Source organism: Stenella coeruleoalba (genome assembly GCF_951394435.1).
Source record: "Stenella coeruleoalba genome assembly, chromosome: 4".
In the NCBI taxonomy this organism is placed as follows: domain Eukaryota; kingdom Metazoa; phylum Chordata; class Mammalia; order Artiodactyla; family Delphinidae; genus Stenella; species Stenella coeruleoalba.
In genome coordinates, this window is record NC_137149.1 from 61,181,727 (window position 1) to 61,197,002 (window position 15,276).

Below are 15,276 nucleotides of genomic sequence, written 5' to 3' on the forward strand. Positions count from 1 at the left end.
CCAGCTTGCTGGTATCTCCCAGAGAGAAGCTTATAAATTTGTCTAACACCCCAATTTTTACAACTGCTGTCAGGGAATATCTCAACATTTCCTAACTCTGGTATCCAATGAAGCTTATGCTCATGGGTCCCACAGAATTGTAACCAACGGAGAAAGAGTTCTTAAATAGCTACCACTCTCAGGGCACAGCAAGAGGCAAGAGACTCAAGAGCTCAGTCTTCCTGTGAAAGAGGCCTATAAGCTTATCATCATAGCTGCTGCCTGAGGGGTAGGATTCTAATTAAACACATATCTAAGGGCTGAGTATAAATCTTTCCAGGGGTCTTGGAGGGCAGGAGCCATCTCTGTGCTCCCCTTCTGCCTCACTACAGCTCATCAGTATCTACCAAAAAGGAGCTTAAACAACTGTCTGAAGCCCAATGTTTGAGACTAACACCCAGCGGACACCCTCAGATGGCCTGGCTCTGGTGGCCAGCACGGCTAATAGTTGCAGTCCTAAAGACTGTGTAAATCTGAATATTTTAAAAGCTGCTGCCTGAGGGTGGCCTCCAATCAGCCTGAATCTAGGTGCTGACTGAGATCCTCACCTTTGGGACACTGATAGGTTTTGGTACACCCTCAACTACTGGGAGCTGTTAAAAATAAAATAGGCTGCTTGGACAATCACAAAGTTTTGAGAGATAACCAAGAGCTAGGGCAAAGTTAAACATTAAGATTTATCTCCTACATGAGGTAGATCCTTCCAGACTGGGAGAGATGGCTGTTTCACCTAGTGCATAGAAATCAACACAGAGAGTCAAGCAAAATGAGGAAAAAGAGGAATATGTTCCAAACAAAAGAACAAGATAAAACCTCAGGAAATACCCTTAATAAAATTAGATAAGTAATTTACATGATAAAGAGTTTAAGGTAATGATCATGAAGATGCTCACTGAACATGGGAGAAGAGTGGATGAACACAGTAAGAACTTCAACAAAATGAGAGAAAAATATAAGAAAGTACCAAATAGAAGTCATGGAGCTGAATAATACAATAATTGAACTGAAGAATACACTTGAGTTGTTCAAAAGCAAACTAAATGAAGTAAAGATAGATCAGTGAACTCAAAAACAGCACACTGGAACTTATTAAATCTGAGCAGCAAAATGAAAAAAAGTGAAGATAGCTTAGAGACTTATGGTACATCATAAAGCATATTAACATTCACATTATAGGGGTCCAAGAAGGAAAAAGAGAAAGAAAAAGGAGAAAACTTATTTGAAGAAATAATGGTTGAAAACTTCCCTATCTTGGGGAAGGAAACAGACATTCCGATACAGGAAACCCAGAGAATTCCAAATAAGATGAACCCAAAGAGACCCACACCAAGATGCATGATAATTAAACTGTCAAAATTTAAAGACAAGGAGAGAGTCTTAAAATCAGAAAGAGAAACAAAACTTGTTGTGGACAAGAGAACCACCATAAGACTATCAGCAGATTTTTTCACAGAAACTTTGCAGGCCAGAAGTGAGTGGCATGGTGTATTCAAAATGCTAAAGGAAAAATGTTCCCAACCAAGAATACTCTACACAGCAAAGTTATCATTCAGAATTGAAGAAGAGATAAAGAGTTTTCCAGAAAAACAAAAACTAAAGGAGTTAATTACCATTAAAACAGCAGTACAAGAAGTGTTAAAGGGGCTCTTTTAAGCTGAAAAAGGTGTGGGGCAAAATTTACTAATAGAAAACTTATGAAAGTATAAATCTCACAGGTAAAGGTAAATATATAGTAGTGGATTCATCACTTATAAAGCTAGTATGAAAGTTAAAAGAAGTAAAAATCACTGTAACTACAATAATTCGTTACAGGATAACAAGATTAAGATTTAAAAGGTGATATCAAATACAAAATGGAGGTGCAGAGTAAAAATGTAGAGCTTTAGAATGTGTTCAAATTTAAGTTGTCATCAAGTTAAAACAGACGGTTATAAATATAAATTGTTATATGTAAGCTTCACCATAACCACAAGGAAAAACCTATAGTAGACACACAAAAGACAGTGAGAAAGAAATCAAAGCAAATCAAAAGAAATTATCAACAAAATGAAAAGGCAACCTACTGAATGGGAGAAAATATTTGCAAATCATATATCTGATAAGGGGTTAATATCAAAATATTTAAAGAACTCATACAAGTCAATAGCAAACGAAGAAACAATCCAATTTAAAAATGGGTAGACAGGCTGAATAGACATTTTACTAAAGAAGACATACACAAGGCCAACAAGTTCATGGGAAAATGCTCAATGTCACTCATCATCAGGGAAGTGCAAATCAAAACCACAATGAGATATCATCTCACACCTGTTTGAATGGTTATTATCTAAAAGACAAGAAAAAACAAGTATTGGTGAGGTTGTGGAGAAAAGGAAACCCTTCTGCACTGTTGGTGGGAATGTAAATTGGTACAGCTACTATGGAAACCAGTATGGAGGTTCCCCAAAATATTAAAAACAGAACTACTACATGATGCAGCAATTCCATTTCTGGGTATTTATTCAAAGAAAATAAACACATTAACTCAAAAAGATATATGCACCTTCATGTTCACTGCACCATTATTTATAATAGCCAAGATATGGAAATAACCTCAGTGTCCATTGATGGATAAATGGATAAAGAAAACATGGTATATATACAATGGAATATTACTCAGTCATAAAAAAGAATAAAATCTTTCCATTTGCAACAACATGGATGGACTTTGAGGATATAATTGTAGGTGAAATAAGTCAGAGATAAAGACAAATACCATATGATCTCACTTATAGGTGGAATATAAAACAATTTTTTAATTAAAAAAGAAAAGCTCACATATACAGAGAACAGGTTACCAGAGGCAGGGCTGGAGTTAGGCTGAAATGGGTGAAGGGGATCAAAAGTTACAAATTTTCCATTATAAAATAAGTCGTGGGGATGTAATGCACAGCATGGTGACTATAGTGAATAATACTGTGTATATTTGGAAGTTGCTAAGAGATTAAATTTTTATTTTTCAGAAGATTCTTTTATTAAAACTGGGTGACATCGATAAGGGGACAGTACAAAACAAATTTTGGTCCATGAAAAAAATATAATAATTCAATTAATAAAAAGTTATCTTCAGGGACACTGTGTAGGAGTGCTGAGCTTCCTTCTCATGGTTCCAGCCCCAGGGACAGAGGTTGTCTGTCCAGTGTCACTCTGGGGAGAACCTTTCAAGGGAGGGGTGGGATAATGACAGGAAGGGGAAGACAGGGAGGAAGTTCTGCTGTCCCCAGTGTGGGACAGTCAGGGATACAGGGCTGGGGGATGTGCTTGCAGAAGCCTGAGGAGGGGGTGGGGAAGCAGGGGCTTTGTCAGTTCTGCGGGTTTAGAGCCCATGCTGAACGGAATTCCCCCTCTGTGCCCAGCTGTCTCCCACCCTGCTGTGTTGAGTCTGCAAGCCTGGGATATGCTAACTCAGGGGTGATACAACCTGGGAAGAAGAATTTGAGGCTCCCCTGGAAAGATGCAAAACCATCTCAGTTGCAAGGGGCCAAGATCACGAGGTCCTGCTGCTACCTGAGGGGTCTGAAGCTTTTGAGGGCAGGGGCTGGGTAGTCACAATCCTGTGAGGCAGGGAGAGGGAAGAGTCAAAAACCCAACTCAGAGCTATTCTCCAGCCTTAGGCGCTTTCACTCCTCAGTGCCCTAGAAGTCACCAGTGGGTGTCAACTGGGCAGACAAGGGACAGGAAGACAGGGATGGCCCAGGGCTTTTACCCGTTTGATTTTAGGCCTGTTTCTCCATGAAAGGATGGGGGAGGCAGAGTGGAATGAATGAATGAGTCACACCTCCAAGCAATAGCAGAAAGGAACAGCCTCTGCTGGCAATGACAGTACCCTAGGTGAGGACCCTTGGGGCTCTGACAGAGAAAGGCAAGATTCCCCCACTCAAATGCCCTGGGTTAGGACAGGTAGGAGGGAATCCTAAAAAGCAGCTACAGGGAGTGTGGTGAGAGGGAGCAATACTAAGAGAACTAACTCTAATACTGATGTGGACCCCCTACGAGGGAGTAAGAGAAGCACTGAGACAGCAGGCCAATCCAGAGGGCTACAGACGGACCTGGGGCTCAGTGGAGCCCAAGAACCAGGATTCCTTTAGTGCTAGAGGGCAACAAGTGAAGGGACAGTTTGCTCCAAACCTGGGAAGGAAGGAAACTGGATTCTGTTATCAGGAAAGCCAAGATCAACTAGCTTATAGAGTGCCCCCAGGCCTGAGTCTCGGAGAAGGGCTAAAGCTCCCAACTCCCGGGTCTCTGAAGGGCAGGATCAGTGTAGCTGGTCCCCTTGAAGACCACTTGGCCTTAGGCCCAATCCATTCAATGCACTGATTACCACTACAGGTTCTCTCTCTAATACTATCTAGAGGTCCTATGCAGACCAGGGGAGGGTACAGGCACATGGGAACTTTGTGGGGCAAAGGGAAGCTGGGGGTAGGAAGGGATGGGGTGGGAGAAGAGGGTAACAGGTATCATGTGAGAGCCTCTTCATTGGTGTTGTCCTAGAAGCAACAGCATCCCCCGGAAGGCCCCAAGAAAGACCAAGGCAGGTGCTATGAGGCAGGCAGCACAGGGCCCAAATAAAGAAATCGGTGCAGCCAAATCAGGGCTGTGGGAGAAGCCCTATGTGTTTCGGATTCCCAGGGCTTGATCTAATTCTTGTCGTCTCTGCTGCATCTTGGAGCAGAAGCATCGGCACACGGCCTCCTGTGCCCAAGGCTGGAAGTAGAACTCAGCTCGGCGCTCTTCTTCTGGGTTACCCATCACATCAGTCATGGTCTTGAGGTCCCAGCACTGGGACTGAAGCCAGTCATTGATGAAACCCTGAGGGTCTCTGGCAAAGCTCAGCATGAACTCTTGCTGGGTCTTCAGCTGATTGATAGTTTCTATTGTCTCATGGATCTTGTTGTCTAGAGTAGCAATCTCCTGCTGGCTGGCAGTAGACAGCAGAAAAGAATTCATCTGGGTCTTCAAGGTATCATCCACTTCCACATCGATGTCATAACACGCTGTCTTTTTCTGATCATTCGGGTCAACACTGATGACATGATTAATGATGATGGGCTCTGGTGGCATAAGCAAGGCGTGGAGCTGTTGGGGGATCTCTGAAAACGTCATAGGTTGAGACTCAAAGATCTGCTGGAGGTACTTGTCACAGATAACAAACTCCTGCTCATGTGGGTCCTGGAGCTTATGCATCTTAATATATTGCCACAGTGCTTGAATGATCACTGGACGGGTCTGGGTGTGGATGCCCAGCAGCAGAGCCAGACGAGGGTCTAATTTAAACTGAGGAGGCTGGTAATCCAGCATCAGCAGGACAGTACACCGTACATTCACACATCCTGGCCGCTTCACCTGGAAGCCATCTGTCTCCTGGGTAGTGGCGGTCCTGTGCCATTCCACCAGATGGTTATCTGGTCCATACAGGTCTTTGTCCAGTTCGATCACCAAGGACTTACAAAAAGAAGAGAACTTCCTCTTTTGTTTGGTGGCATCATATTTGGACAAGGCTGAATCCTCCAGGAGCCGTCCTTCTACCCGAAGCTCCCAGGAAGCCACCGTCCCTTCCCCATCCTCAGCATCTGACTTAGCCGATTGAAAGTGTTAGAAATGAAAATTCGCAGCTTCCGTTTTTTCTTGATGGGACGTTCCAAGGCTTCCTGGATATCTAGCTGTTTCCTCATGATAGTCTGGTCCAGTTTCCTTTCAAAAGCCAAGAGATCCATATAGGCCTGGGATTCTGGTACCAGTTCACGAATCCTTTGAGGTAGAATTTTGTCAGTCATCTTCTTTTTCTTTGCATTGTGGTTCCGATTTTGGACTGCCTGCTGCTGGACCTGCTGAGGTGCAGGTCTCTTGAGGGACTGGTCCATCCCTGACTGGGCCAGGCCAGGTAGGACTGAAGGTTTCCCCCCATAGCCAGGGGGTCCCATGGAAGGTCCCTGAGGTGTCATTCGGCTGCCTGGTAGCATACCTGGTCTCGGATAGGCCGCTCCGGGCATCGGGGAGCGGTACAGCCCTTGACTCGGCGCCGGGCCCATTCGCACCGGAGGCCCCGGAGGCCCGCCCAGACCCAGGGCAGCCGCCGTGCCCGCCCCTCCTGAGGCTCCAGCGCCGCCGCTCGGAGCCACAGACTGGAAACCCGCCCGGGCCACCATCTTTCCCAGAGCCGCTGCTCCAGCTGCACAAACAACCGGAACCGGAACTCCCCGCGACCCCCGCGCTCCCCGCCCGCCAGCCCGGCCGCCCGGCTGGCCCGCCGGCATGGGAGGCTCGGGGCAGCGAGCCGAGATTAAATTTTTAAAGTCCTCATCGAAAGAAAAAATTTTGTAGTAATGTATGCTGACAGACTTTAACTAGACTTACTGTGGGAAACATTTTGCAATGTATAAAAGTATTGAATCATTAAGTTGTACACTTGAAACTAATATAATATGTCAATTATTCCTCAATAAAAAAATAAACAAATAAAATTTTAAAAAAATTTTAACAAGAAAAGAAATTCTGATAAACTTAAGCCAGTATGACACCTTCTCTATGCTGTGTGAATTTTCTATGCCCTGGAAAAGCAAGACAAATGAAATATCACTCTAATTTTATGTACTATTTGTAAACATAAACATCCACGATATTGTCTAATTTAAAATTGGTGATATTGTAATAAAATAGTTCTGAATCATACTTGTTTCGTAAGCAAAATGTAATGTGATTTTCTAACTTTAGATTTGAACAACGTGTTACCTTGAATTTAAACAAAAAACCAAAAAAACGGCTAAGGTATCTTTCTAGCCCTCTGATGGGCACCTGCTGGAGCCCCACCCCTGTCTCTGAAGCCTCTGTCCATGGTCCTACCATGAATCCACCAGCTATACCGAATTCCCTACTGAGCTCCAGCCTCAGAGTGCTGAGTTACATGTTGGAACTGCCTGCAGGGCAGGCCAGTGCCTGTTCTTCCCACAGGCCACCTCTCTACATGAGCACCTCTGTTCTTCTCAGACCTGTGCAGTCTCCAGTGCTGGGATTAGCTTCCCATGAGGACAGGCCTGAAACGAGGACCATCCACCCAGGAACTGACGTAGATGCCTATATCCCAGGGAAAGGAGCAGAAAGTCTGCTGCAGGCTCTGAATTGGCTAGAGAACCTTCTGAAAAGGCACTGAAGTGAATCCCCCAGCTGCAGTGGCCACAGGGAGACTGGTGGGAGCAAGCAGGCCAAGGTGTCCTCTCCAGGGAGCTCTGCCAGGGCCTGTCTATGCCCCAGCGACAGCTGTACTGGCTTCAGATCCCAGAGGCTCTGCAGCAGTTGTGCAGGTGAAGAGGGGTCTCAAACAGTAGTCAAGAGCTTCCTGAACAATTTTTCACCCCAACTCCCCACTTTTCCTAATTAAACATTTGGAAGAAAGCTTCCTCACAGAGGATTTTTTAGGTCAGTGAAACTACTCTGTTTAATACTATAATGGTGGATATATGCCATTTACACTTGTCTAAACCATAGAACGTACAACACCAAGAGTGAACCCTAATGCAAACTATGGACTTTAGGCAATTACGTGTCAGTGTAGTTTCATCAATTGTCGCAAATGTACCACTCTGCTCAGAAATATTGATAATGGGGGAGATTATGAATGTGAGGCGGAAGGAAGTAAATGGGAAATCTCTGTATCTTTTCAATTTTCCTGTGAACCTAAAACTTCTCTAAAAAATAAAGTCTATTTAAGAATTATACATAAAAAAGGAAAACATGGAAAAAAAGGACTTTGCTCCACAAGCTCCCAGGGCACTTGAACAAAGCTCCTTGTAGTGGGTCTACGCACAGTCCTTCACTTTTAAGCCAAAGTGCCCTGTTTTAGGGAAATCATTTTGCAATCAGATCCTAAACTCATGGGGCCTTTTAAATAGCCCCGTTTCATCTTCCTCTTGCCCTCAGACTTCAGACTCTGTATTTCTCATGGAAATACTTACTTCCTATTCCCTCCTGACAAACCTCAAACTCTCTTTTTATTTCACCGTATACATTGACAGCTCATTAAACCCAGTCCAATCCATTAGTTTCATAGAACGATTAATTTCGTCCTAGGAATAAAGGGGAATATTTATATTCTATTTTTCTAGTGTATCAGAGAAAAGAGAAGTTTTTAAAAGTTAGATAATTCACCATAAAAATGCAATGGCATACTTTCTTTCCCTCACTGACTGTTCAGATCCATAACCATGTTGTGCCAGCTTGGCTGTGCACATAAATCATATCTTAAATCGATACATATATTACTTCTAATACTCCTGCCACTGCTCTAATCTAATTCATTATCATCTTTTACTTCTATCCCTACATACTCAAATGCACAACCCTTTCTTCGTCCCTTATTGAATCATTGGTCCTTAAAAAGACAAATGAAATGTATATACCTGAAGAACAAGCAACCTTTGATTCATTATACACAAGTTTTTGAGCAGGGAATATGATATCCACCGTGGCTTTAGCAGACTGCTTTTTGTGGTATGAGTCACTTCAGAGCAGTAATTTGGTGTCATGGTGATAAAGAGGGAGAAGAGGGAAAACATCTTAACATTTCTCAGCAGAAAATGTCTTCCGAAATAACATAAAATATCAAAAGTGCAACAGTCGCTCTGACTATTGCTGGAGCTCCTGATGCATTTAAAATTTAAGTGCAAGTAGAAAATGAAAAAGTCCTTCTGGACCTGTGGTTTTCGATTGTTGGAGATTTTGCACCCCAGGGGCACTTGGCACTGTCTGGAGACATTCTTGAATATCCAGGGGATGCTACTGGCACGTAGTGGTAGAAGTCAGGGATGCTGATAGTGCCCTGCAATATATAGGGCAGCCCTTCACAACAAAGAATTATGCAGCCCACAATGTCCATAGTCACATTTGAGAAGCTCTGTTTTAGACCAACCCTCTCATTTTACATATGATGAATCTAAGGCCCAGGGTCTCAAAAGTCTACAGAGAAGCAAGATTTTTCCTCTCTGCCTCATCTGCATAATAGGTTATGGTCCTAACAAGCCTTACAATCAAACTATAGGATCCAAACTGCAGGAAAGACATAGGTTTTACAGGAACCCAGGGATTCACCAACATGATAACTAATTTCCTTTTATGGAAATGTTAAATCTCATTGCTTTCCCTCTGTGGAAGAAAAAAAATTACCAAGAAACAAAAACCAAAGTAGGCTGATTTTAGGAGAACGCGATAGCCAAGGGTTTCCTAAATTAAGTTTCTTGCAAGAAACCAAAGAACTCAGAATTTGGAGCTTTCTTCTGGGATAAAAATAAAACTCATATGAGCCTTGGAGAATTTGAGTCACCCACTCTTTGGCACCTAAAATTTCACTTACCCTAACAGTGTCTGTAGTGTGTGTGTGTGTGTGTGTGTGTGTGTGTGTCTGTGTGTGTGTGTGTGTGTGTGTGTCTGTGTCTGTGTGTTTTAAACCACTAATCTGATTTTTTCACTCCCCTGCTTAAAAAGCTCACCAATGGCTTATCATTGCAATCCCAATAAATCCCTTTTATCAGTGCCTTTAAGACTCTACTGGATCTGCTCTTCTCACCATCTTTTCCCCTTCTCCCCTTTTCTCTACCTCAGGACTTTGAACTTATTCTTCCCTGTAAAGGAAGAGCTACTTCCCCAGATAATTTTATTTTTAGCTCCTTCTCATCATTCATTCAGGCCTTGGCAAAAATGTCATCTCTTCAGGAAAGATCACCCTATTTAAAGAAAGTCACCCCCGTGATTACCTATCATAGTCACTGTTTATTTCCTTCATAACACTTAGAAAATCTAGAATTATTTACACAATTGTTTAGTTGTTAACTCTTTCCTCCTACTAGAATGTAGGATTGTGTCTGTTTTGTTCAGTGCTATATCCACTGCACCTAGAACACCCTATGGAGCTTAGTAGAACCCAGTAGGTTTGTTAAATGTATGAATGAGTGAAGTCAGTGCCAATAGTGAGAAAAGGGAAAGAGATTTTAGTGTGAGATTCCAGGGGAAGAGAAAATGTTGGGGTGCGTGTGCAGAATAAGTTCTCCCAGGAACAAAAATGATCAAATAAAGGGGTAAGAATGACCTTGTCGGGAGTGACATCTCTAAGGAGTCAGTCCTGAAATGACAGTCTAAACGAAGCACTACTTAATTCTGAATAAAAGGAACAGTTAAAATAGGAATAGCAGAGATGTTGTTTAAGGGTACAAACTAGTAGATAAGTAAGTCCGAGAGATCTAACACACAGTAAAGGGAATACAGACAACAATACTGTATTATAATCTTCAAATTGGCTAAGAGACTAGATCTTAATTATTTCCACCACACACATAAAAATAATAATTATGTGACATGATAGGGATGTTAACTATAGCTACAATGACAATCGTTTTACAATATGTAACATATTAAATCGACGTGTTGCACACCTTAAATTTACAAATGTAAAAAAAAATAGTGAAAAACATCTCTTCATCCTTTTAAGATTTCCTGCAGTTCTGTAACTTTGAGTTTATCACTTTCCATAACTCAATGACTTGGGTTCCTCCTCTCTAAAATGAGATGACACAAATATCTCACAGACAACACAATCTCATAGAACTGTTGCTAGGATTAAATTGGATGTTAAACACAAAGGGTTTTACTGCAAAGCCTGGTATCTAGTGTTTAATAATTATCATTACTAGTAGTTGGCAATATGGTTTATTAATGGTTTATTGCTGTCTGCTTTCATTTACTTACTATCAGTAACAAAACCAAACAAGAAAACAAAAACAGTTTTTAGGAAACCCAGAAGGAACTGTGTGGCTGTTTCAAAAGTAGCAGCCTAGGGAGAAATGAGGGAATGGCACACGGCTCCAAGCAGAGCCCAAGTGGGATACAATGCAGGGGGAAGGGCTGATGATGGTAGCTAGGAGGAAGAAGGCAGACAAATCCTTTTGGCCTGTGGGAGGGAAGAGGGAAGTGTAGCACAATGGATCCCTCAAAGTTTACTGCCCACAGAGGACTAAAGAGTTGGTCTAGGGTTATGCTGGTTGTGGATGGAAAAGGAGAGAGATGTTGAGTTTGAGACATTTTCTAGGGAAAGAAAGAACCAGAATTAGGAGCTAGCTACCTATCTGAAATAGAAAAATAAAGGTGTGAAAAAACGAACTTAAAAATACTGCAGAAGATTGAAATATAAAAGTGTTCTAGACTTTCTAGTTTTTTCTCAAACTTTCCAATTTGTCAATATACGCGCAGCTCCATAACACATATGTTTTTGTCTATTTTTGGGTCTGTTTTATTTTCTTTTTCCCCATTCCTTTTCCTCTCCCTCTGTGTATTTCTATCTCTAGGTCTTTTTAATTCGTTGGTTTTTTTTGGACATTTTGAGTATGTTCTCAGATGGCTTCCATGGGGAATAATAACTAAAGTGAGAGCCATATTCCCTTTCTAGAGGCACTTCTAACATGAGCTTCATGGCTCCATGTGATTAAAATAATCTTTATTTGCTTCAAAATAGTCATGAGGCTGTGTCTCCCACAAGGTCGTAAACAACTTGAAGTAAGAGCATGTGGTATTTGCTTTCCATCCCTGTTGCTGAGTATTGTGTCTGTCTGACATATTGCCAGCATCTAATAAATGAATATGTTGATATTAAATGAATAAGTAGTATTTATTTACTTTCAAAATAGCATCTACTAAAGGACGCAACACAAAGTTCATGAAAGAGAAACTACAGATATATTGAAATGGAAGCAACTTTGCTAACAGGTGGAGGGTCTAACTGACATTCACATTGCCCATTTGGGTATGGCAAATAAACAGTGAAACAACAACCAAACTCCTCAGTAATAAAAGATGAAAATTAAAACCAGAGATAATTCCTTTCTAATCAATTAACATTTAAAAACTATTATTGTTCACTGACCTTTAGGGTATAGAAAGAAGAAGAGTCTCATACTCTGATATTGGTAATAAATATTGTTACCCTTTTGGAAAATAAGTAGCAAAATATATCTTGCTTTGAATATGTTCTTTGACCAGAAAATTCTACTTGTAGAAAATGACTCTAAATAAGCAACTGGAAATTAATAAAAGATAGTCTCTACACCTAAAATGTTGAAAACTGAAGCTACCTAAATTTTTAACTTTAGAAATAGAAATATATCATGTGCATTCACTGAATATTATATATTATAAATTGTTTGTAAAATGTTTTTAATGACAAAAAAGTGAATATTATTTTAAAGCAATAAAAAACAAGATAAAAATTAAATATTGATTTTGAGCCTATTTGCACATATATAAAATGTATATATATTTCTGTATTTTCTAAATTGTATACAATGAACAATAAGAGAAAAACAAACAAGGATATAAAACTTTAAATAGATTCCTCCCTGGCCCCTATCCCCTTATCAAATTATAAATAGTGAGTGATGGCCCTAGTAGCATAGAGTACAATAATGCCTGCATCTTGGTTCTAATATCGCTGTCCAACAAAAGGAACCATTGCTCCTTGGAGAAATGGCTGACCTAGGCCAGGAGCAAGGAGTTCACAAGATGAGTCTGGAGCATACTGTAGTGCCAAAAGTAAAGCAGTGCTAAAAAAATGTATGGGGTTATGTGAAAGGGACACAGGAGTCAACAGAAAGCTGACTCAATAGACGAAGCTAGAACAATTTGAGAAACAAAATAGGGTAGTATTGGATTATAACCCAAAGTATAAACTAAATATCCATGATTCCATACTGATACAAATACATGATCAAATAAATAAATAAGTGGGGGAGAATAGACAAATATCCCTTGCAGAAGAATTCCAAATAATTTATACAGATAATCAGCCCTCATAAGAGATAGCATATATCCCCAGACCTTAAAGAGTGGGCTGTGCATAATGACTTCCTTCCAAAGAGTACAGTATGGAAAGAGGAAAAAAAGAGTAACTAGCTAATGAAGAAACTGGATAAACACTACCTCTACTAGGTGATTATGGTCAATATTAATAGTGAAAAATCCTGGTGATAGCATGTATCTTTCATATGATGTGATAAACATGTCATTTTTTCTTTATGATCTTTCTCTCAAAAAACCATAACTCCAGTCTAATAAGAAGAAAAACAGCAGACAGATTACAATAGAGAAGCAACCTACAAAATACTTGACCAACACTACTAAAAACTGTCAAGGCCATCAAAAGCAAGGCAAGTCAGAGAAACTGTCACAGCCAAGAGGAACATAATGAGATATGACAAGTAAATGTAAGTTGCTATCTTGGATGGGATCCTGGAACAGAAAAAGGAAATTAGGTAAAAACTAAGGAAATCTGACTAAACTATGGACTTTAGATAATAACAACATATCAATCATAATATATTAATATTGGTTCATTATTTGCATTAAAAAAAGTACCATACTAATGTAAGTTGTTAATAATGGGGGTAACTGGGTAAGGGAGTTCTATGGGGAACTCTCTGTACTATCTTCCCAAGTTTTCTATAAACATAAAACTGTTCTAAAAACAAAGTCTATTAAAAAATAATTTGTGGTTTTATGTTAAATAAGTTCTTTATCCAAATGAACTATCAAGTATGACACATCTCAAAAGAATCACCTTCCACATATATTTCCTTAGGAAAATCCTAGAAAAAAATGCTCTACCAAACAAAGGGTGGCAAATAAGAAAAAAGGAAAAATGGAATTTAAGACAAAGGAGACAACAAAGCAATTCCTAAGGTGATGGCTTTAGAAAATCCTAAGACAAGTCTGGGTAGCCAGTGTAGACAGCAACCAGTCCAGACCTTCATGGAAGGACAGAGGTAGAGGTAGAAATAGTCATGGCTCTAAGAAAAAAAAATTGATTTGTTATTTTACATGTATGCATGTATACAGAAAAAAAAATTTAATTCACACTAATGACATTTATACAGAAAATTAAGGAACAAAAACAATATAACCATAGGCAATTATTTCCTACAAGGAAAAGAAAAAGTTTCACAGAAAAGGAAATATGAATAATATTTACCATAGTCATGATAATGTAACATATGGAAATACAGTATTTTATCTAAAGGTTATGCAGTTATCCCCCACTTTACCAAAGTTTGCTTTATGCCACTTTGCTTTTACAAAGGACCTACATTAGTACCTGTTTTTGCTGAACCATAGAAGTCATGAGAAGATTTTCACTTTTACCAAAAAAAGGCCAAAAGTGAAATAAGCATTCGGCATTTGTTTTGCAGCAACCCCGTACAGAGGCATCACATGCCCTGAGCAGTGAGAGTGATACCACCAAGCACCTTCCCCAGGTACTATTCTCAGCATCTTGGTATCAAGCTATCATAGCTTTAACGTGTGTCTGTGAGCATCTGTACTTTATCTCGAATTATTTTGTGTATCCGTCAGCAAGACGTGGCCTAAGGTAATTGCTTCTTTACTTTATGCCATTTAGGCTTATGACAAATTTCATACGAATGCTCTACTCCTGAAGAGCAGGGGAAAGCTGTAACTATATTTCAAGTGTGGAGGAGGCAAATTGTATGAAGGGGATTTGGGAGAGATGTGTAGGGGATTGAAAGGGAGCTAAATCTTTATCTTTCACAGCAGGAAATCAGATGTTGTACTTATTTTATCTTTAATTTGCTCTTTTCCTAACTTCATAAGTGAATATTTAAAATGATCGATTTTTAAGTCTTTCTCCTTTTTTTTTTTTTTTTTTTTTTTTTTGTGGTACGTGGACCTCTCACTGCTGTGGCCTCTCCCGTTGCGGAGCACAGGCTCAGCGGCCATGGCCCATGGGCCCAGCCACTCCGCGGCATGTGGGATGTTCCCGGATCGGGGCATGAACCCGTGTCCCCTGCATCGGCAGGTGGACTCTCAATCACTGCGCCACCAGGGAAGCCCCCCTCTCCTTTTTAATATGATCATTTAGTTCTATAAGTTTTCTTCTTAGTTCTGCTTTAGGTACATCTCATAATGTTTTTTAAATTGTATTTTAAAATTAGCATATAATAAAAGAATGTTTTGTAGGCTTCTAAGTCTATGAATTTTGACATGTGAATGGATCCATGAAACAACCACCCTAAGTTCCATCGCCCTAAAAATACTCCAACATGATATCTCTCATTATCCCTATCTCCCGGCTCCCAGTCTCTGGCAACTACTGAACTGTTTTCCCTAATTATAATTTTATTTTTTTGAAAGTGTCAAATAATGGAATCA

At 40.3% G+C, this 15,276-nt stretch overlaps 1 protein-coding gene and 1 long non-coding RNA gene across 2 annotated transcripts in view; both read right to left on the reverse strand.

Moving 5' to 3' along the window:
- The window catches only part of LOC307186006, a 424,126-nt gene that overhangs the window by 152,120 nt on the left and 256,730 nt on the right, over nt 1-15,276 (reverse strand). The window lies entirely within an intron of this gene.
- Nucleotides 4,677-6,449, reverse strand: LOC307185368 (SWI/SNF-related matrix-associated actin-dependent regulator of chromatin subfamily D member 1-like). The gene is given in 2 exon segments (XM_079919558.1): nt 4,677-5,660; nt 5,663-6,449. Coding segments are annotated over 2 exon segments (1,644 nt in total). The 5' UTR covers nt 6,333-6,449; the 3' UTR covers nt 4,677-4,686.